We start from the raw sequence: 21,965 nt of genomic DNA on the forward strand, positions 1-21,965 counted from the left end.
TTCAGGAGGCGGCCTCTTGGCGGCGCTGTCAGGGCCGTGTCTGAGCGGCCCTGAACCCTGTATAACTACCATTTTATGCAGGCACTCTGCGGGCACCGTGCTATAATGCTCGGGTGGGGTGGCGGCTGAGGGGCCCCAAACCCTGAATAGCTTTCGATTTATGTAGGCGGCGGGCGGGCCCCGTGCGGCTATGCGCGGGTGGGGAGGGCTGCGGTAGCGGGCGGGGCGGACCGGGCGGGGCGGCGGCGGCACCACCATGTCGGAGGCGGCGGTGGCGGACACCCGGCGCCTCAACGCGAAGCCGCAGGATCTCACGGACGCGTACGGGCCGCCCAGCAACTTCCTCGAGATCGACATCTTCAACCCACAGACCGTGGGCATGGGCCGCGCCAGATACACCAGCTACGAGCTCCGCATGCGGGTGCGGCCCCCGTCGGGCCTGCGGGGCTGGGCTGCCCGGTGTGCGGGTGTGCGGCCCGGGGAGGGGCGGCAGCGCTCGGGACGCGGTGGCCGAGGGACGGCGGCCGCGTAGGGCCGGGGTGGTGCCGCTGTTGAGCGGCGGGGGAACGGAGGAGACGAATCCCTGGGCTGGGGCGAGCAGCGCGCCTGTGGGGCTCAAGGTCAGAGCTGATGGGTTGGCCCGGGCCGCTCGGCATCCAGCGGGGGCTGGTGCGCACAGGGACAGGAGGTGCTGCCTCAGCAGGCTCCTGCGCCCGTCCCCTCTGCAGAGTCCCGCTGGGTGGTTGCTGAGCAGGGAGGGCATGGCTGCACGTAGCTGCTTATCTCAAACAGGGACGGAGCTGGGTAGCAGTGTCTTGGGTTGATACTGCCAGTGCTGCTGGGTGAGCACTTCTCACACTGTAGGCTGGCTGCCTTACCAAGAGCCCATGACCCAGGAGTGTGCATAGCAGGCTGAACAGGGTTCTCTTCATTGGGCCTTAAACGAGCTGAACTGGGGACCACATCTCTGTGTCTGATAGATGGGGAAAGTAAAACTGAGCTTCCCTTAAACAAGCTCTCTTTATCATATGTTGTGGTGCTGGTTTGACGTTTGGTTATAGCATAGTTTAGCTGCTCATTCTCCACTGCCTTTCAGAAGAATTGGTGTTTGCTTTTTGCTGCTCTGGTGCTTGGCTCTCATCAGCCTGCAGGTGGCAACGGGAACCTCTTAGTCCTACTGAAACCAGCAGAGATGCTCTGAAAGCAGCTGGGTTCATTTCACAGACCTCATAAGAACATAGTTAATTGTGTTGCAGTAATATCTGAGTGCTGCCCATCAGAAGGTTTTACTATGTCAGTTCCTGGAATGATTCAGGCTGTGTTGATGGGGTAAAGTTAATGCAATTGTCATTTGTTGGACTCTAGTGGCAGGGGAGAAAGGTGAGGAATTGCTGCACAGTGACACAAGATGAGCATGAAAAGCGTGTTAGGGAAGGTGCTCTGTTTTGGGAGAAGACTGTAGATGAGGTCTGGCCTTGAACAGTTGCTGAGGCAAGATTTTCTCAGTTAGTTCTTCCATGGAGATGCCAGTGTCATGTCAGATGTTCTTTTGCTCTGCAGGCTATGAAGATCTCTTCTAGATCACTTCAAAATGGAGTAAACTTGGGGGGGTGAGGGGAAATCACTCTCCTGACAATCCTGTTGTTAGCACTGGTTCCAATGTGTGCCCCTGGGAAGGAGGTGTGTTCCAGAAATAGTCACTCAAGGGAGAGGGAATGGCTGGTGCTGAGCAGACTGGCTTGCTTGGATCTGAAGAATTTTGCTGTTTGTGCTGTCCCGAATAAGGAAGTTGAGCGTTCCCATCCTGTGTCCCTCTCAGGAGGTTTGATTTTCTCATTGCATCTTCAGGTTTCAGTTACATGTTGAAATACTCTGTGGCTTCCAGAGCAACCTGGAAATTAATTGCTTTGCTTCATTACAGACAAACCTCCCCATCTTTAAATTGAAGGAGTCATGTGTGAGGAGACGATACAGTGACTTTGAGTGGCTGAAGAATGAGCTGGAACGAGACAGTAAGGTGAGGCCTGGCTCTGACCTCCCTATTGCTTAAGCCAGGATGTGGGAACAGTTGCAGTAATAATCTTGAGATTCCCAAAAGTGAGGCTGTGGTGGTGGATGTTGCACCCCAGACACTTAAATCCAGGGGATAAACTGAGGTTCCTTTACTCTGAATTGGTTCAAGGAGAAATCCCAACCAGATATTCTCCAGAGGTCACAAATGCACAAAAGTTTACTGGCAAAAATACAGAAAATTAAGGAATTTTTGCAAAGGAGTAAATACACTTATAAAACACTTATTATAACATTACCTAGCATTAATTTACTATTAACTTAGCATAAACTTATCCCACTTAACTTAGAAACCTTTAAAACCTTAAGTTGCTATGTTACCCAAAACATTCCATGGAAAGAGGAGAAGGAAGGAGAAGAGAGAAAGACAGAAAAGGTACAGAAAAATTCACATAGCTACCAACTCCTAGGGCTCCAGTGTGAGTGAGGTGGAAACTCCAGGACAAGGCAGGGGCCAGACAAGTAGGTCCCTTATGGGGGCTTTTAAGCCCGGGGCCTTTGTGGCCCCGTCCCAAGGTGGAGCTTCTGGTCACTCTGCCAGTCAGGTGCTGGGTTAGCACCACCCACAGTGTGTGATTGATGAGCAGCTCTGCCGGGGCTGGGATGCTTGCTCTGGGCTAGAAGGTGGAGCATTCCACTGTCTTGCCTTCCCAAGACCTGATCTGCCCCTCCCACCAAAAACACAGGTGTTTTCCAAGCATCCCAGAATATTTCGAGACATGAAACTTACCCAGTCTCTAACAGTGAGCACCTTCTGGGGCTCTATCCATGTGATGGCACTAGAGATGAGCATCAAACAGCAAAGGATATCTGCAGGTGGCTGTTCTGCTCATGGGGTGATTCTGTGCTTTCAGATTGTAGTGCCACCGCTGCCTGGAAAAGCTTTGAAACGACAGCTTCCCTTCCGAGGAGATGAAGGCATCTTTGAGGAGTCTTTCATCGAGGAGCGGAGACAGGGCCTAGAACAGTTTATTAACAAGTAAGCTTGATGTCCTGGCTTTGCTGTGTTCTGCCTCTTTCGCTGTTGCTGGGCCGTGGGTTGACTGTAAGAGAGTCTTTAGTCTTGACCTGCTGCTGGCAGGAGGGTGGTGCCTTCAGCCATATAATGGAACTGGAGCAAGACCTAAGTGGGGGTTGTGCTTTGTGCTCTCTCCTGAAAGTAGTGAGTATTAGCAGAACAGCTGTGCTACAGGAACCCACCGACAATGGTACTGTTGGTTCAGGGCACAGCGTGGAAGGGAACAGCCTGTGTTTAAGCACCTCTTACTGGCCCTGTTGCAGAGCGACTTGTGACCTTGGGCTGAGCGTGGTGCAGGTGTGCTGAGCTGGCTGCCTGACTCCCTCCTACAGACATCAGAGGCGTGGGGGTCTTGGAGGCAGCTGTGCTAACCTCCACATCTGATTTTCTTCCAGAATTGCTGGACACCCACTGGCACAGAACGAGCGCTGCTTACATATGTTCCTGCAAGAGGAGACTATTGATAGGAATTACGTCCCAGGGAAAGTGCGCCAGTAGGAGCACCTGGCACTGTCTTCCTCCATTCCACCCTCCCTCCTGCAAAAATGACATTTATTTTTACACTAAATCTGTCTTCTCTGAACCAGCTTTTCCTCTCTTGAACCTCCCAGTTTGTTCAGTATTTTCCTCTTTTGTAACTGGCAGCAGTTTGTTCTACTGGGCTGTGGTCATGGCCTAAAGATGTGAAGATTTATGCAAGTGAGTGCATTGTCCCACATCTAGCGGCAGATGTGGATAGGTGTGGAGCAGGAACTTGCTAATGGCGTTCTGGTGTAGGAGCTGCCTCTCTCCCTGTACAGGAAGGTATGAGATGACCTTCACTCCCTTATCTGTGCAGCCCCAAGCATCTCTGCAGGAGACTTTGAAGAATAGCAGTTGTCATGTTGGTCAGTGATTATATCAGGTATTAGAGTTTTAGTAAGGTTTATCCAAACCAGTGAGTAGGTGCCTGGGTGTGTCAGTCTGTCATCCACCCCATTCACCCTGCATGAAACCCCCATTCTTCACTGTCTGGAAGTGCTGAGACCCAACACCTACTCAAACCCCGCTATCAGCCTCCTGCATTACAGACCTGTTTGGTGTATTTGTGCCCCCTCCTTTCTAAGGTGCTGCTGGCAGCTCGAGGGGTTTCCATCCCGTGTGCTCTCATGATGCTCTGTGTGGGCCATTTGGCACGTGGAAGATGGGATAGTCTGGGCTGTAGCCACATGTGCTGTGATGCACTGGCCCAGGGTTTAAGAAACACCACAGCCTGCCATAGCATGGGCTGCTGGGCTGGTGTTGCCTGCAGCACCCTGCTCGGCTGAGCCGAGTGACCTTATCCTGGGCCCCAGCTGCTGGGAGGAGCAGACGGTCTGGCTGAGGAGGAGCAAAAGAAAGCTGGTGGGAGCAGTTGTAGGATGCATTCGTAATGCCACAGGAGGAGCCCAGCAGTGGGGCCCAGAATGAGGCCACCTCTCCAAAAAAGGACAGCAGAAAATGGTCAGTCAGTCCTAGGTTAGACATTTGCTTACAAAGCAGAAGTAGCAATGGCTCTTTGTGTGTTCTCCCCTGTTCTGCAGTGAGCTAGACAGTTACTTGTGTGGAAATGAGAACATACGACTGGTCAGGGAAGTGTTCAGAGCTTGAGGGGACAATGAGGCTATGACTTGCTGCAGCAGAAGTGTCCCTTGGAGGCTCCCCCAGCTGCCACAGCTGTGATGAGTGAGGTTGAGCTTCAGCTCGGGGGCTCCTCAGGTCAAGGTTGGGTGGTTTTATAAGTGCTTGGTCACTTTGTTGTGGCACAGTTGAGCCTTTCTTGGAGCACAGGCCTACAGTGGATGCCCTCCTGTTCATGCCAGGCATATTCCTCGAGGCCTTCCCAACGTCTCCTCTGTTTTCTGGTGAGGAACTGGCACTGCTGGGTGAGAGGTGGCTCTTGGGGAGAAGTCGCTGAAAGCGCTCGGGAGCTGCTTCGGGGGCTGGCTCGGCCCGGAAGGGGCCGTGGGGCAGCGCGGAGCCTGATGCCGGTGGAGGTGGCCTCGGAGGGGCTCGGTCCCTGCCTCCTGCTGCCGCCGATCGCGCTCGGGGCGGCTCCTTCCCCTGCCCTGCGCGGGGCTGCCATCCATCCAGCTGTCTGCACCCTGTCCAGTGTAACGTCCCGGTGCCGTTCGCATTAAACCACTGTGAAGCCAATTGTCTGCTTGGTCCTGGGGGCTGCCGAGACGGGGGAACAGAGAAGGGGCACCGGCAAGGCTCGGGAGAGCTGCCGAGACAGAGCGGGCACGGGCGGGGCGGGGCGGGGCGGGGGAATAGCCGGGAGAGGATGGACACGGGCGGGGCGGGAGAACGGCCGGAACAGAGCGGGCACGGGCGGGGCGGGCCAGGCGCGGACACGGGCGGTTCTCCCCGGCTCTCCCGAGGCGCGATGTGGCGGCCGGAGCCGGCCGAGCCGGACTGCCCTGACCTGCTGCAGCACGTCCAGGCGCTGTGCTCGCCGCCCACCCCGCTTTACCTCAGCTTCTTCGAGGAGGAGTGTCGCGCCATCGCCGCCCGCCTGCAGCTCGGGGAGGGCGCGGAGCCCTCGCCGGGCCCGGGGGAGCTCAGCGCGCTGCAGCCCGAGCCCGCCGGACCCGCCACCTCCACGCCGCTGCCCTTCCCGAGCCACGGGCGGGTCCCGGACTTGAGCGCGGGCGATTGCGAGGCCGCTGCTGCCCCTGCCCCTGGCCTGAGCCCGGCCCCAAGGGAGCCCGAGTGCCTCCCACAGCCCGCGGCCGGCGGTGGTCCTGGCGTTCGCCCTCCCGCCCAGTCCCGGCGGGCGCGGCGCGGTCCCTCCGGCGGCGGCCCCGGCACCCCTGCGCGCTCCCCAGGCCGCGGCCGCGGCCGGCTCGCTGTCCCCCGCGCACGGGCCTCGCTGGGGCTGCAGCTCCCCGCGGCCGGCACGGGGCGCGGCGCCTGGGAAACGCGGCTCCTCCGGCCCGCAGGTAAGCGGGACCGCGGCGGGGAGCCCCGGCACGGCCCCCGCCCGCCCGGCGCTGCAAAACCCTCTCTTCTCCCCCCAGGGACCAGGCTGAAATTGACGTCGCCTGCCAGGTCCAGGGTTCAACATGCCAGCGGGGCTTCGCAGCAGTCACAGCCTTCCAGGCTTCCCAAACCCGCCCCCCGGGACGGAGTGAAGAAAAGTGATTCTGCACCTGCCAGCAGCCTCACGCGAAGCCGGGAAGCACGTGGGTTAGGGTGCTGCATGGAGAAGGGGCAGGGCTTGGGCTGCAGCTGGCTGGGACAGGGCGTGGGGAGTGGGGAGTCCACGGGAGCGGCAAAGGAAGGAGCCTAGGAAACATTCTCATACCCCAAGGGATGTGTTAAGACTGTCTGGCCTCCCACCAGTGTGGGCTGGCAGCCTGTTGGCTTTGGAGCCTTCATCCCGTGGTGGTGTGAGGTCACGGATACTGAGGCCTGTGCACCTGTGGCAGGCTGAGCTGCGTGAAGAGGGTGAGATGGAGCTGCTTGGGAATAGCGGTCTCTGTGCTTACTGTCCACTGCAGCTGCTGCCAAGGCTGGGAGCCGTAAACAGCCCTCCTCAAGGCTCTCTACAGCAATTCCTTCTGTGGCTTCCCGCTCCTCACTGCGGCCTCCGGGAAAAGGGGTTCCGTCCAAGCGTTTTTGCCTCGATAAAGGTGAGTCTTGGCAGAAGCCTTAGAGGCTGCAGAGCTGTGGGAGAGGGGTGCTGCTGCTGTGGGAAGAACGTTCAGGTCTTGGCTGCAGGGTCAAAGCTGATCCTGGGGGAAGACTCAGTGTGCTTGGGCTCAGAGGAGGGAAGGTGAAGTCCAGAGCAAGCAAGGCCAAGTGAAGTCCTTTCCCTCTTTTGCTGGAGAGGCATCCAGGAGAGCCTGGACAAATCTGGGTTTCCAGGCTCATTCATAGGAGAGGAAGTGGCTGTGGTCAGTCAGGGCACTCTCTTAGCAGCGGTTGATGCTCTTTATTTTCCTTTCCTGGATCTCACTTCAGGATCAACTACACAGGATCTGGTGTGCAATAGGACCCAAGAGCTGCAAGAAAACAGCAAGAGCAAAGAAAGCCTGGTTGCACCAAGGATTGTCTTGGGAGCAGGTGAGCAGTATGGAGGTGTAGATTCTTGTCTTGTGTTGGGGGGAGTGTGGAGAAACATGGGCAGCTGCCCCCAGATGGGCCCTGGCTGTCCAGCTGTGCTGAGGGTGCTGCAGCCTCTGCTGCAGGCAGGGGGTGCTGCCTTCACAGAAATTGCAGCTGGGCAGCCTGCAGTCCTGAGCCCTGCAGAGGGAGGGGAGGTGAGGAGGCTCTCCCCACTCTGCTGGGACAGTCCTGTCCCACCCTGCCCAGGTAGTTGCCTACCCTCACTGTGAGAGCAGACTCACCTAGCAGGAGCCCAGAGCTTCTGGGAGCAAGGCCACACAGGAGCACTTTCTCCCAGTAGCACCCATACAGGCCAAGCCAGCAGCAGCTGTTGGGCTGGAAGTGCTGGGAGACTTATGACTCTCTTGGACAGGTTCTGTCCTTCCCTGATCTGTGCAGCTCTGTGGCCAGGTTGAAGAGTGGCTGAGGATGAAAGGTTTCTAGTGCTGACACCTCTCTTCACAGGTAAAAGTGACCAGACATGGGTGTATGAGGAGTCCTCTTTGTCCAGTCGCTTGGCCCCTGGCCTGACTTCAGGGTGTGAAGATGCAGTCCCTGGTGAGCAGGTAAGAGCCAGCTGCGTCTTGTCACCGTGGAGCACTGTTCAGTCTCTGGCTTGGCCAGCTATGCCAAAGGTGGGAGATGATGAGACCTGGACCTGCCAATTTCTGGCTGGCACTTGAGTGTTTTAGCCTTTCCCTGGGGTTTACACAAGACCATGGGCATTTTTTGCATTGCTTTACCACCTTTCCGTGCTCAGGAGACTGCAGGCTTCTGTCCAGTTAGATTTTCTAAGTTCCTTTTGAATCATGCAAACTTTCTGTGGCTTGTGTTGTCACTTTTATATGTCCTGACATGGCCCCAGGATGGGGTGTGCAGAGCCTGCAAGATGAATCTCCAAGTTAGGAAATCTTCTACCTGAAAAATAAGTTTGTGCATTTTCCAGCAGTTTTAGGGTTCTTCACTCTTGTTTCCCATGGGTGCTGGCTGATTCTCGCTACAGCGGCTCCTTTGCCAGGCACAGCTCCTGTGATGGATGTGCCCTGGCAGTGGTCCCCGGGGTGCTGGGCCTGGAGTATTGGATGCAGTGCTCCTCCAGAGGATGGGCTGTGCTGTGGCTGTTTTGCAGTGGGGATGATACCTCCCTGCATCACATTTGCACCCTGCTCTTGCCAGTCTGCAGGTGATCAGCTGTCCCAGGAACTGCAGCGTGTGAAGAAAGAGCTGGAGCAAGTGAAGGGTGAGCTTGGTACGTGGAGCTGGCTGTTCTGAGAACTGCAGGACACCTGCAATCCAGGTGACATCCCCTGTGCTTGTACCTGTAGCCCAGGGCCTGCAGCTCCATGGGAGTGGGGCTGGCTTCATGTTTAGGGGGTAGAGGAGGTTCTCAGCTGCTGCCGTAGAGAATCTGGGCATGAGGTATTTAGGGTGGGCTGAGCACACACCTTCTTGCCTCCTCTGCAGCTGACAAGACTGCCCAGTGTGAAGCCTATGAGCAGACAATCTCCTCCTTGCAGGCTCAGCTCAGAGCAGCAGGTATGTTCCCTCACCATGGTGAGCCCTCGCTTCTGGGCAGGCTGCAGGGATGCTGCAGTGATCCCTAGCTGGTATAACTGAGGGCGGTGAGGTGGGAGGGATACAGCTCATGGCTTTTCCCAGGGGTCAGGTGCTGAATGCCAGAAGCATTGATGCTTTGATGTTGCTCTTGTTTCCCAGGAATCTGTCTGAAAGATGCAGCAGTGTTCAACAGTGGTGATCTGGGGAGAGACTGACAGCTGGAACATGGGGACAGACAGGAGCCATTGTCTGGCTGTGTGAGTCTCTGGGCCAGTGATATATGTGGAGCTCTTGAATGAATTAATTTTATAACTCCATGTATGTAAGTAAAATAAAGGTGTCTTTTGCAGTGGTGCTTGCTGTCTGCTTGGGTAGAGGCAGTGCCCAGTGCCAGTGATCCCCAAAGCACTGGGCAAACAGGGCAGGTCTGTGCTTGGCTGCAGCTGGTTTTGCTCAGCCAGAGATTTGAGGTCTGTTACAAGGAGGAGCTGGATGCTGGTGGGTGGAGGTACAGTGTGGCTCTGGGGAAGCATTTCTGGACAAAACTGATGCTTCCAGGTGGGATGCTTGGATGTGTGGGGGTGGTGGGCAGCTGTATGGGCAGGTTTCTTCCTTAGACCGCCTTCACATTGGATGTGGGAAAAGTCAATGCTGGCTGATGGCACATTAGACTTCTCTGGCTATTTATTACTCTTTTGTTATCACTAACTGGGGTCAGGTGGTGGGAAGCAGCGCTTGGGACTCAGCCCAGTTCCTCACTGTTCCTGCATGCTGACCCTGCTCTGCTGCTTTCTCTCGGTGGTCAGTTGATGCAGGCACCTTGTTGCACTGCCTTGTGTCTGGGTGAGGCACTGGAGAGTCCTGCTGTCTGGTGCTGGCAGTGCCCTGAGGCTGGGCTGGGAAGGCCAGTCTGCTCCTGCTCCTCCTCCTCTGTTTTTTCTGACTGCTGTTCCTGGCTGCCTTGGAATGTGCATTTGCAGGCAGCCCACATCCCTTCCTGGGACAGCTGCACAGGGAAGCTGTGTCAGCTGTCTCCCACCCCTGCTTAGCACTTGGTTGCTGGGGCAGTTCCAGTGCTGGCACAATCTGCAGGAGAGAGCCCTAACATGCTGTGTGTTTACAGACATGTACATGCATGGTGAAGATAACTTCTTGGTGCAGGTACTAAGGGAGTTAGTGAAAAAGTGCCTTTCTAGACTTATTATTTGTAAACAGAGAGGCACTCATGGGTGAAGCTGGACTTGATGGTCCTTATGGGTCCCTTCCAATCTGAAATACTCTAATGCTTCGGTTGTGGAAGGTGGTGGGGGCATCCAGGGACTGATGTGGATCTGTTTCTGCAGAGCTTCTCGCCCCCTTTATGGGCTGAAGCCATCTCCTAACCTCCTTTGATGCTGGCTACATGTGCCTTGCTAGTGCTTGTCTTCCTGCTGCTCCTGTTGAGACACGCACTTGGCTTGTTCCATGCCTCTTCCTGCTCCCAGCCCTTGGCCTGTGCTGCTGGATCAGGGCCCTGAATGATGGGAGTGCAGAGCAGTATGACTGGGAGGTGAGGATGGGACACTGGGAAGACAAATGTGGAGCTGCACGTGAGGTCTGGGAGCTGTTCTGGTGTCCTGATGCTGCTCCCTTCTGGAAACTGCCTCCCAGCGCCTGATGTTGCAAGATGGGTTCTGGCAATAGCCAAATCATGTAATCTGCCCCCTCACTGTTCTAGGTACCCAGTATCTTCTTGTCTGGGACAGGGTGACCCTGCTTGGAGTCCTGCTGTGCCCGTGCTGCTGCAGAGTGAGTGCTGTGTGAGAACATTTTCGGCGATGGTGCTGCCCAGCTGGGTCCTTGCCTGCAGCTGGCAGCCCCGGAAGGAGTGGGCAGTGTCTGAGTAGTATGCTGCTTGAACTTCGTCATGGGGTAAGGGAGGAAATGAGCGTTTCTGACCTGTAGTTCCTCGATTCAGAGAAGCGGGGGCGAGCTGGCGTCACTGCCAGTTAGAAGCATGAGTTGGTGTTTCCATCTCTTCATCTCTCCGGAGGTTTCAATCCCCCCGGCGTTTGCCCCCCCCCGGAGGTCCTTGCCTAGCGATCGTGTCCCCTCCTCTTGGCAAGCGACTGAAAAGCCTTTGCCTTTAGCGGCGCCGGAGCAGGGCATTGCCAGTGCTGCCGGCGAGGGGCTGGCTTACCTCTCTGTGCGCTGCCACTTTGAATGGGCGCTCACGACACGAGAGCGCTGGATTGCATCAGGCGCGGCCTGCTGAGGGCGGGTCCCAGCCTGAGTAAAGGATGATGCTGGCCCCGGCTTCTCTCCTGGCTGCCGAGCAGCTCTCCCAAGACTCGCGTTTCCCATCACTTGGGGCTGCAGCGGAGCATTCGGAGGCCGGGGCAGAGTCGACCCCCGAGCCGCAGGCTGAGCTCCGCTCGCACCCCTTCACTGCCAGCGGCAAGGCCGGGCAGGCTCTGTTCTCATGGCACATCTGGACTCGGGGGACCCTCGTCCGCCCCCTCCGTAGCCTTTCCCGAGGGAGTAAGATCCCTTGCCCATTGGCCGAGCCATGCCTCACCCCTGCGCCCCTTATTACTGGAATTTTTATTTACTACAACGCGCGCGGGAACCCGTGCGCGGGTGGGGCTGGGAGGCGGGGTTCCCGCGCACTGCTCCTGCTCTGTCCGCGCTTTTTTTTGGGGGCAGGCTTCCTGAGCGCTTCTTTCTGCCTCCCATATATTTTTACTAGTCCATCCCGGGCCTCTCTATGCTCTCGACAGAACTGAGTTCGCCTATCGGGGATCGCACCGGGGCGAACCGAGCCGAACCGAACCCCTGGTGAGTGCTGGCGAACCGGGAGGGGCTTGGCGGAGCCGGTGCTGCTATATTGCATCAGCTGTTGAATCGCACGTGGCGGATCCTGCCCGCTCGGGTTGTGCCGGATCCGGGGCTCCGCGGCCGGACGGAGCCCGGCTGGCGCTCCTCGGGCCCGAGATGCCCCCGCGGGGGCTGAGGCGGCGGTCCCGGGCTAGCAGCTTCCCAGCGGGCAGCCGGAGGCTCCTGCTGCCGCCCGACACGTTGCTTCTCCTCTACCTACGAGATGCGGATCTCGAATCGGGTACTGGAAATACTCCGAACAATTGAGCAGCGCTGGGAACGGCAGCTAGAGTTCTTCAGGTAGTGGTTGAGGAGGGTGCTAGTGCTGGGGCACTTGTTGCACGTGAGGTCAAGGCTGAATGTGACATGTGCCAGCTCAGGAGAAGGTTTATCAAGAAGGTTGGATGGTTTGCTGGTTATGGGGAAAGCCGAGCTGGTGACTGCCGCTGTGGTCCTGATAATCCTCTATGGAAAAGGGTCACAAAGTTATCCTTGTGTACTTCGGTCCTGTGGCATGCAGTCCTGGGTGCCTGGATGGAGTGTGCTCGCTTTCCCAATGAAGGGAGAAGCCAGCAGGGAGAAGACACTGGTGGATGTATGGTTGAGTGCTGAGCAGAGGTGCCAGCCTTGGCCATGGCCTTTGGGAACTTTCATTGCAGCTCCTCTGTGCTGGATGCCTGCTTTGCAGGTTGCTCATCTTCAGAGATTCTTGGAGATAGGTAGCTGCTGTGAGCGAGAGGAGTGGGGATGTCACACATTTGGGGTGATTACAGCCTGCAGAGCTTGCAGACAGCTCAGCAAGCACACTGTTAGCAGGCAAGAGGTTTGCACCAGGGACCTGAGCCATGTTCTCTCTGGTTATGCATCCCTACAGAGAATGTGGTGCAGATACTGAAAGTGAAAAAGGAATGGCTGCAACCAGTGAGTCAGCCCAGCCTGCCAAATCCTATGCTTGTGGAATTACTTGTCTCCACATCATTGCTGCTGTGCACACCCATGTGCTAGGCTGGAGGAATGCGGCAGCAGTCAAGTTTGGGCTGAAAGATCTCCAGACTTCCAAGCCTGGGAAACAGTGGGCAGGCTCTGAGACATGCCTATGAGCTCTATGGTTGAGACCACACAGGGCTTGAGCGATGAGCATTTCCCACCATGGACTGAGACTGGGTTCATCCCAGACTCACTGTTCTGGTTGCAAGGACTGTGTAGCGCTACCTACCTGCAGTGCCACTCCTGCTGACTGAAGGACGCTGAGCTTTGCATTTCCTTTCTCTTGCAGGACTTTTGATCAGCTGAGCTTCACTGAGGAGAAAACAAGATGTTGGGGGGAAAAATGACCAGTTTTGGGAAGAAGCTGGTCCGCCGGCGCATGGTGGACCTGAGCTCTGACACACATTTTGCTCGCTGCCTCTCCACACTGGACCTTATATCCCTGGGTGTGGGTAGCACACTAGGGGCTGGTGTGTATGTGATGGCGGGTGAAGTAGCCAAGGAAATGGCTGGTCCCTCAATTGTCCTCTCCTTTCTGGTGGCTGCTTTGTCATCTGTACTGGCTGGACTCTGCTATGCAGAGTTTGGGGCTCGAGTTCCCAAAGCTGGCTCTGCGTATCTCTACAGTTACGTTACCGTTGGCGAGATCTGGGCTTTCATTGCCGGGTGGAACCTCATTCTCTCCTACGTGATAGGTACAAAGCCAGGCAGCATGCATGGGGCTCCTTCCAGCACTGTGCTGGCAGCACGGGGGGCTTCAGGGGGCAGCATGTGGTGCTGTGGGGGCAGGGTGTGGGGTGGGATCAGCAGGACGTGGGTGCTCAGGTGCAGGGGGCTGGTGCCAGTCTGTCCTGGGCTCAGACTGATGCACAGATTTGCCATCAACCAGGTACGGCCAGCGTGGCACGAGCCTGGAGTGCAGCATTTGACAACATCATCGGCAACCACATCTCCACCTTCTTTGCCAGCAAGGTCCCAATGCAACTGCCAGGAGTGCTGGCCAAGCACCCAGACTTCTTCGCTTTAATCCTGATTTTGCTGCTTACTGGTGGGTGTGCAGGAGAGTGGCTCTGTAGTACCCTGGGTGATGGCATGGGAGCCTGATGGGTCCCCACTCACCTCTTCTGTCCCCACAGTACTGCTGGCTTTTGGTGTCAGCGAATCTGCCCTCGTGAACAAAATCTTCACAGCAGTGAACCTGTTGGTGCTGAGCTTTGTCATCATTGCTGGCTTCATCAAGGGAGACATCAAGAACTGGCAGCTTTCAGAGAAGGACTATGTCAACTTCTCACAGTCAGACTCACTGAATGACATGTAAGTAGAGCAAATGTGCCAGGCCAGGATCTGGCACAGGGCAGGCATGGGCCCTGCTGTCCCTGCACCTCACGACAGCTGCTCTACTGCATTTTTTCCAGGAAAAAAACTTTTGGTTCTGGTGGGTTTTTTCCCTTTGGACTGGAAGGGATGCTGACCGGTGCTGCCACCTGTTTCTATGCCTTCGTGGGCTTTGACTGCATTGCCACCACAGGTACTGCCTTGGGTGAGGGTGGCATGGGCATTTCCCTTGCACAGCCAGCAGCTGGCCAGGAGCTGATGGGGGAGGATGCTACATGGTGTGGGAAAACAGCTGGTCTCACCACTCCTGGGAGGTTTCCCTGTGGAGTCTGTATCTTCAGCTGGGCTGGACAAGAGGGTTCAGAGTCTGCCCTGCCCCAGGAAAAGTGGCTCATTACACCACATGGTGGGAGCAGGGCTGCACCTTGCCTGTGCAGGCAGCTCCCAGAGCAGCAGGGAGCCTTTTGACTGCTGAGCCGCGCCTGCGACAGTGCTGGGAATTGCTGGTGCCTCCTGGTTATTTCCCAGCCTTAAGCAGCCTATTTCCAAGTGACTGGGTTCATGCAAAACTGCTGCTTCCTGGAGCACAGGCAGCTCTCTTAATTTCCTCTCATTACCCCAGAAATCTACTTAGTGGGTGGCTGGTACAGGCTGTTCTGCCTGACCTTCCTGTCTCCAGGGGCTGCCCAGCAGCCTCCTCCTTTCCTGCTGCTGAGCCCCTTGCTGAGAGCATGGTGCAGCACACCTTTGCAAAGCTGAGGCACACATTCAAGGAGGACCTCTATTCAACAGGCTCTCTAGGGAGAGGGAGCTGCTGGTGGGGGGGAAGGGCTGGCATGGCCAGGGGGGCTGCAAGCCCAGGCTGCCAGCCAGCTCCATCCCTTCTCCCAGTGCAGTAGCATGGCCAGGGACCCCCTCCTTTCCAACAACCCCTGCTTGCTGCTCCTCAGTCCTGTGCTGCCATGGAAAGTCCCTACTCTGGCTCATCCCCTGGGGGTACTTGCCTCATGCTGTACACTAGAGTGGGGCACATGTGGCCTCTTGTGTCTGGACAGGGGAGGAAGCCAGGAACCCACAACGCTCGATTCCCATTGGCATCATTGTGTCCCTCCTCATCTGCTTTGTGGCTTATTTCGGGGTCTCTGCATCCCTGACTCTCATGGTGCCCTACTACCTCCTGGACAAGAGCAGCCCTCTGCCTGAGGCTTTCAAGGCAGTTGGCTGGGAACCAGCCCGCTACGCTGTTGCTGTTGGCTCACTCTGTGCCCTCTCCACCAGGTAGGACTCTATACCTGGCACTGCTTGGCACAGCATTCATCCCAGCTGGGCTGGGGATTTGCTCTGTTCAGCTGCTGTCCTGCTCCTGGCACAGAGCCAGTCCCTTCCCCTTCTGGGTGGTAGATGTGGGCAGCTTGCCTCATCTCTCTCCATGACAGCTTGCTGGGCTCCATGTTTCCCATGCCCCGAGTGATCCATGCCATGGCAGAGGACGGGCTGCTCTTCAAGTTCCTCTCCCGGATCCACAGTGGCAGAAAGACCCCTCTGATTGCCACCTTTGTCTCGGGGTTCTTCGCAGGTAAGGCTCCTGGCCACTTCCCTGTACCCAGCCTTGCAGTGATCTGGAGCTGTGCTCATGCTGCATGTCCTCATTGCAGCCGTGTTTGCCCTCCTGCTTGAGCTGAAGGACCTGGTGGATCTCATGTCGATCGGCACGCTGCTGGCCTACACCCTGGTGGCGGTGTGTGTGCTCATCCTCCGGTGCGTGACTCCTCATGTTTGGCAGTGCCCAGGGTGGATGTTCCTTGAATCGTCCTGGGGGCTTGTAGCCACAGTGTTTTTCCAGGGGCACGCAGCCCGGGGAAGTGTCAAGCCCCCAAGATGGGGGCTGCTGACCAGAGCCTGGGCATATCCTTGGAGTGGCTGTTTTGGGGCCACTGCCAGAGCAGCAGGGATATGAAGGTGCTGCCCACTGTTCCCTTGGGCTAGGAAGTTCCTTGGGCTCCACTGCAAGCTTGTCTTACCTGCTCAGGTACCAGCCCAGACAGCTGAACTCCCCAAGGGCCATGGAAATGCTGGAGCTGAATGGGAACGAGGAGGACAGAGTGATCATGGACCCGACCATCACTGCGGCCAGTGCCCAGCACAAAGAGACGTTGTCGCTGGCGATGCTCTTCAACCCACCTGGGGACGCCCCCACTGCGCTCTCAGGGCGCATTGTCTATGTCTGTGCCGCAGTCATTGGTGAGTGAGTGGGAACTGGCAGCTGGTGTCCCCTCCTGCCAGGGGCTGGATGTTTTGGTGTGTTTCTGCAGAGCTGGGAAGGGATGGAGACCATGCCAGGCAGAGGAGAGGGGCCCGGTTGCCAGTTGCTGTTGGCAATGCCAGCAGGTGCTAAACCCTAAGCAGGGTGCCAAGTGCAGGGTACAGCTGTGGTTTGGGGCACACAGGCATTGTTGGAGGACATGGATGCTAAGCTGGGGATGTGCAGGTGTCATGGGAGATCCCTGTGATGAGCCTCAGCCACGCTGGCCACTAGCAAGGACAGTCCCCAACCCCTTCAGAGTGCTTGGGTTCGGCCAGCAAGGTTTGATCTGTCCCCAGAATGGGGTGGCTCAGCCAGGTCTGGGTAAGCACCAGAGCTGAGTCCAAGCGCAGGTTCCCTGCAGCTTACTGCTCTGGGAAGTGCCTCCAGCAAAGGACTTTCCTAAAGCTTTGGGGGGTGGGTGTTAGGGACAGTGAGTGCTGGACCTGACCAAGAGGAGTGAGTGCTTCAGCCCAGCTGTTGGTGAGGCTCAGGGCTCCAGGAAGGCCATGTGCCATTCAGCCCACTGACTACCCCCTCTCTTGCAGCTGCACTGATCACAGTCACCTGCATGGTCCTGACCGTCAACATGGCTGCGCTGAAGGATGCCAGTGTGGGCCGTATTGTGGCTCTGGTGCTGCTCTTCGTGGCTCTGCTCATTCTCACCATCATCATTTGGAGGCAGCCTCAGAGCAATGCACGGTTAAACTTCAAAGTGAGTGCAGCCCCCTGCATCTTGCTGTCTGCACCCCCCTGTGTTCCGTCAGGATCTGGGCATTGCAGGGTCTGCCAGGGCTTGCTGCCAGGCAGTCACCAGGAAAGCCCAGCACCCGGCATTGTGTCTCTGAGGTGCAATCCCCCATGTGGAAGTTCTGTGGCAGGGAGGGGGTCTTTCTATTGGCCAGTAGCATCCTCGAGCCCAGCCTGGTCCCTCAAGGCATAGCTGATACAGCACTTCTTGTCCCTTGCAGGTACCTTTCCTCCCACTCCTGCCAATCTTCAGCACCTTCGTTAACATCCTGCTGATGGTCAAGCTGGATTCAGGCACTTGGGCACGCTTTGCCGTCTGCATGGTTGTGGGTAGGTGTCCTGTGGTGGGGAGTGCAGTGCCCACAGGTCTCTCCTGGGGGTCTGTTAGTGCTGACAGCCCACTGTTTCACATTTCATTATGGAAACTGTCCTGCAGGTTTTATTATTTACTTCGCCTATGGAATTTGGAACAGCGCAGAAGCAAAAAATGCAGAAAGAGCCTGTGCCACAGTAGAAAAGCCTCTGCACCATCCTGGACAGGACCTCAGCCCTGGGGCTGCTGCAGTCTGAGGGCCTGGGGACCAATGCTCCATGGACCTCTTTGCCACTTTGGGACAAGATCATGATCCAGAGAGTACATCCATCCCCTCTCCTGCAGAGAGTGAGTTCCAGAGAAGTACTGAGGCTCTGAGCCAAAGCTGACCTAGAATGAATGTTCCAACCAAATGCTGTATGTTTCCGCTCATTAACGAAGTATTGTTATACGTGTTTATATATCGGCAAAACATGTTCACCTTCCTAGCTCTAGAAACAGGATAAGGCCACATTGGGCCTAATTAGGGGATGCAGGATCAAAGACAACATCCTCCTTGAGCCCTGGCCAGGCTTTGAGAGAAAGCTGGCAGGAAAATGAAATTAGAAATTAAGTCAACTTGCTTGTTTAGTCATGTAAAAGCTGGACCACTGTCACAGCAAATTGGAGGAGCCTTGTGGCCTGCAAAAGTGGAGGCACTGCAGGAGTTCCCAGTTACTGGTGTGGTTCTCCAGCCCTTGGCTGTGACATCTTCCCCCCACAGCTGATGTCTCTTGGACTTGGATGATGTACCTTCATTGGGGTAACTGGTGGTGTGTCTTTCCTAATCACTGCAGGCATTCTTTCATAGCAATGATTAGCCTTGCTTAGCTTATCCCTTTGTAGTTCTTTGTTCATGGTTAGGTGCATTGCTTAGCTTATCCTTTTGTGATTCTTTGCAGTTTCCCATCATGGCAGATGCCACTGTTCCTTAAGTTGGTGTCTATGTCTCTGACCTTACCCACCAGCAAAAGAAAACCAGCATAGTCAGCAGGGTCAGAACAAACTGTTGGTTTTAAAATCTAAATGAAAGGAATCCGTCCTGTCTGAAATTCCCAGATGGGAAGACCTTCTGTATTGTTCACTGGTCCTCAGGTGGGTTAAGGTTGGATGACCATGTGAGAAAGCATATAATAAAAAAAGAAAGGAACTTGTGGGTTTGGGAAGGCAAGGATGGACTTTGTTAACAGTATATCAAACAAAACACCAACAAAAGGAACAGTTGTTGAAATGGAGCAACAGATATGATTTGCAGAATCAAATTGTAATGCTGAAGGGCCAAAATAAGCTGCTTGCTGGTAAGTTGGATTTCCCAGACTTGCTGAGAAGGCTGCAGTTAGAGTAGCTCGGTATAAGAAAAGTGAATCACAAGAAAATGCATGCAGTAATTGCAGAGGAAGGTGTGCATTGGGATCTTGATAAATTGAATGGAAATATTTGGGATTCTGTGGATTTTGATGAGGTTGCTTCCCCAGTGAATTTGCAGATGTGAGACCAGCATGGAAAGGTGTAATTAGATGCTAATGGTCAGCAGGTCTGGAGGGATACTCATAGGGGATTATACTCAACATAAAGTAGATGAAATATCTGAACAGTTTAAGCAAAGACCAGGGGAACCTCTTTTCTCTTAGATGGTGTGCTTGCATGACCTGGGAGCACCAGGGATAACCCTAGACACAGGGGACTCTAAGAAGTTTATAGTTTTGTGCTTGGATTCTTTTGTGCAGGATGCATTTTGGAATAACATTCATAGTACTAATTTGTTAGTTTTGGCTGCTTTGGATGTAATATTAAATACCCTACAGAAAATTAGGGGCTAGGATCTGAAAGTCAGAGATATACTTTGTGAAAATGCATACCAGATGCATGAGCACCTCTTGTGATTTTGTATTTGTAGATAATGTTACTGAAGATACAAGTAGTCATTCCAATATTTGTGCCTGTAACTTTGTTGCAATTACAGGATTTTACTTATTTATTTTTTTATATATTTAAAAAGAAGTCTTTTAGTTTTTTACCTCCTGTTAGTTTTTGGAATCTAGCTACACCCTGATTCAAGACTTGCAGCCTACTCCCACTGGCATTGACTAGTAAAGGAACTATTACAACACACAGACCTGAGGTTTACTGAAACAAGCCCAAGAGAATGGACAAAAGACTTTGATTGCTGTCCATCATGACATGGCAGAAATTCATCATGTGATGGAGTGGGTAAAGAAAGAGAACATGAATAGTGGAAGGCTCTTTTTTATGGGTCCTACAGCTACCAGAATTCTCAACTGAGTGCTTCACCTTATTGCCATTTTATTGATGCTAATCCTTATGCTTTTTGTTCTGATAATTGCATTGTATGTTAAGGTTTGGATGATTATGAAACAATTAGCTTACCAACTACCTCCACTGACAGTAGACAATCCATACGGTACCAAAGCATGGAATGTTCTCAAGCTCTGTTTGGATATTGTGAAGCTTGAGTGACTATAGTCACAGAGTGTATTATGTGGGAAAATGACTGGGAACTCTGTGGACAGGTATCTGGGGGTACAATTAGAGAAAACTGAGGACTTATAACAGTATAGAAATTATAGGGTGGGTGTTACACTATTCCTTACTATGGTGTCTGTGTCTCTGACCCTACCCACTGGCAAAACACAGAGTCAGAGCTGCAGAGCTGGGTCATGTGCTGCCTCTTCCCCTCACAGGGAGGTGCCCTGGCTGGATGGGAGTGCTGGGGCCAGGGGTGGTCTCTGCCCTCCTGCAGTCCCACAGAGGGGCAGTGACGCCAGCACAGCCCTCTGGCCATGAAAGTTCCTTTCCCTGTGCACATGATGGTGCAGTTGCAGTCATCCCATCTGTCATGTGGCTGTGTTCACCACCTCCTTCCTGCTTTCCAAGTGCCAGACTGGTATGTGGCAGCCATGGCTGGAGCTCTGCAGGAAGGCTTAGTGCAATTTGTTCTGGTATTCGTGGCAAATTGGTACTGCCCTGACCATGCTGTTTGGTATAAATATATTGCTCAAGTGTCTGTGAGATGTCTTCAGTGTAGGTATACTTGTGTCCAACCTCATCTGCCTTTCTATAATTTTGAAGCAATTTTTAAAAAGAATCTATTAAATTGAATGTTTTTAAGTCCTTTTTTATGTTGGTCTTGCTGCATCTGTTAATGGCTTGTGGTCGTGGACCCCTCAGCAGGACCCTACATGCCTCTGGGCTGGGTGCCAGTGCAGAACAGTGCTTGGTCCCAGCCAGCTGTGCTGGGTGACATCCCTGCCCAAAACCTGCCAGTTGGAGCCACCAGTCCCCACTGTCCTCCCCTGGGACTGTGAGCCAGGAGCTGTGAAGCAGTGCTTCAGACCAGCTCCAGCCAGTTCTGCTGGTTCCTGGGGAGGCAGGACAGCAGCCTGTCATGGTCCTGCCTTTTAGGCCCTATGCAGGGAGCAGTTGTGTCACCAAGTTCCTGAGCAGTGAATACAGTAAAGGCCTTGGAAATGAAACCTCCTAGAGGTGTCAGCAATGGCCTGCAGAGGAAGCCTGACCAGAAGCTGGGCTGCATCCATGAGAGATGATTTTCCAGATTTTGGTCTGGTCTAAATTAGACCTGACATAAGTATCCCAAAAAAAACTAATTTAAGGCAGATGGACTGTGCTTGGTTTTGGCATCTCTCACTGCTTGTTGGCAGTGGTGCAGGGTCACTGCATGGTCAGCAGCAAGGTACCCACACCATCAGCTCTGCTTGGCCCCTGGGATGGAGCTATGAGCCCTGCCCAGAGCTGTCCCTGCAGTAAAAGGGGCTGTGGCTCCTGCTCTGGCCCCAGGACAGGCACTCACTGCCCCAGTGTCCCAGGCTGGGGTGTCCTGCCAGAGCCTCAGGCCCCAGCACCCAGGCACAGGTGACTCTTTGGGTGCTCACAGCCCTCCTAGTTAGGCTGGTGCCTCAGTGTGCCATGCTGGTTTCACCACCCCACCTGGTGAGTATCTTCTGGCCAGGGCAGGGCAGGACAGGGTCCCTGCTGAGCCCTGAGCCGGCCGTGTCCTTGTGCACCCAGTTTTGGGTGCTGTTACCCATGGCTAGAGGGCAATGTGCCTGTGATACAGCTGTCACCCCTGGCTTGGCACTGCTACAGCCCCCTGTGCCTTTGTTTGTGTCTGTGACCCCATACACGTGTGCACAACTGTGCCCATGTCCGTTTGTGGGTTTGTTTGTGCCCGTGGGAAATCCCTGCCTGGTTGCAGACCATCCCACCGAGCTCTGCCATCCCATGCCAGGCTTCCATTGGGACTGGCAGAGTTTGGGGCATGGAGCAGGACTCTGGAAGCTCTGCCCAGCTCCCACCATGGCAGCTCAGCAGGGAAAGCATCTGTCTGGCAGCCATCAGCCTGTGGTGGTGTGGTGGGTGGGGGAGTCAGTGCCACTCAGCCATGGGAACAGCAGCACTGTCGCCCCCAGGCTCTGGGCCAGGCATCCTGTCCTTGGCTACAGCCTGTGGAGGCTGCCCCAGCTCTGCACACCCACTCTGGGGGGTCCCTGCCTCTCTCTCCATGCAGGGTAGCAGGGCTGGCACCACATCCTCTGCTGGGCAGCACCTCTGCCCTTCCCAGGCTCCAC

General features: G+C 55.1%; 3 protein-coding genes across 5 annotated transcripts; all 3 read left to right on the forward strand.

Annotated features, from left to right (window-relative positions):
- The first annotated feature begins 176 nt into the window (after positions 1-176).
- On the forward strand, positions 177-5,263 carry SNX12 (sorting nexin 12). The gene is made up of 4 exons (XM_056491726.1): positions 177-421; positions 1,922-2,017; positions 2,925-3,049; positions 3,484-5,263. Exons 1-4 carry the CDS (start codon positions 257-259, stop codon positions 3,584-3,586), a joined length of 489 nt encoding a protein of 162 aa, XP_056347701.1. The 5' UTR covers positions 177-256; the 3' UTR covers positions 3,587-5,263.
- A 182-nt stretch (positions 5,264-5,445) lies between these two features.
- LOC130253266 (basic proline-rich protein-like) lies at positions 5,446-10,670 on the forward strand. 3 transcript variants are annotated; one of them, XM_056491731.1, is made up of 8 exons: positions 5,446-6,051; positions 6,130-6,294; positions 6,613-6,744; positions 7,076-7,177; positions 7,685-7,785; positions 8,396-8,468; positions 8,684-8,755; positions 8,936-10,670. In XM_056491731.1, exons 1-8 carry the CDS (start codon positions 5,496-5,498, stop codon positions 8,989-8,991), a joined length of 1,257 nt encoding a protein of 418 aa, XP_056347706.1. In that variant the 5' UTR covers positions 5,446-5,495; the 3' UTR covers positions 8,992-10,670. The 3 variants fall into 3 exon arrangements, with proteins under 3 accessions (XP_056347706.1, XP_056347704.1, XP_056347705.1); XM_056491729.1 differs by having other exon boundaries at positions 5,446-6,294; XM_056491730.1 differs by lacking the exon at positions 8,684-8,755 and having other exon boundaries at positions 5,446-6,294.
- Positions 10,671-11,591: 921 nt separating this feature from the next.
- Positions 11,592-20,494, forward strand: SLC7A3 (solute carrier family 7 member 3). Its single transcript, XM_056491727.1, has 12 exons — positions 11,592-11,932; positions 12,909-13,314; positions 13,509-13,667; positions 13,756-13,933; positions 14,035-14,147; positions 15,010-15,232; positions 15,391-15,530; positions 15,610-15,712; positions 15,984-16,195; positions 16,805-16,971; positions 17,228-17,336; positions 17,443-20,494. Exons 2-12 carry the CDS (start codon positions 12,948-12,950, stop codon positions 17,574-17,576), a joined length of 1,905 nt encoding a protein of 634 aa, XP_056347702.1. The 5' UTR covers positions 11,592-11,932; positions 12,909-12,947; the 3' UTR covers positions 17,577-20,494.
- Positions 20,495-21,965: the final 1,471 nt, after the last annotated feature.

The sequence above is a fragment of the Oenanthe melanoleuca genome, chromosome 4A, assembly GCF_029582105.1.
Source record: "Oenanthe melanoleuca isolate GR-GAL-2019-014 chromosome 4A, OMel1.0, whole genome shotgun sequence".
Taxonomy (NCBI): Eukaryota; Metazoa; Chordata; class Aves; order Passeriformes; family Muscicapidae; genus Oenanthe; species Oenanthe melanoleuca.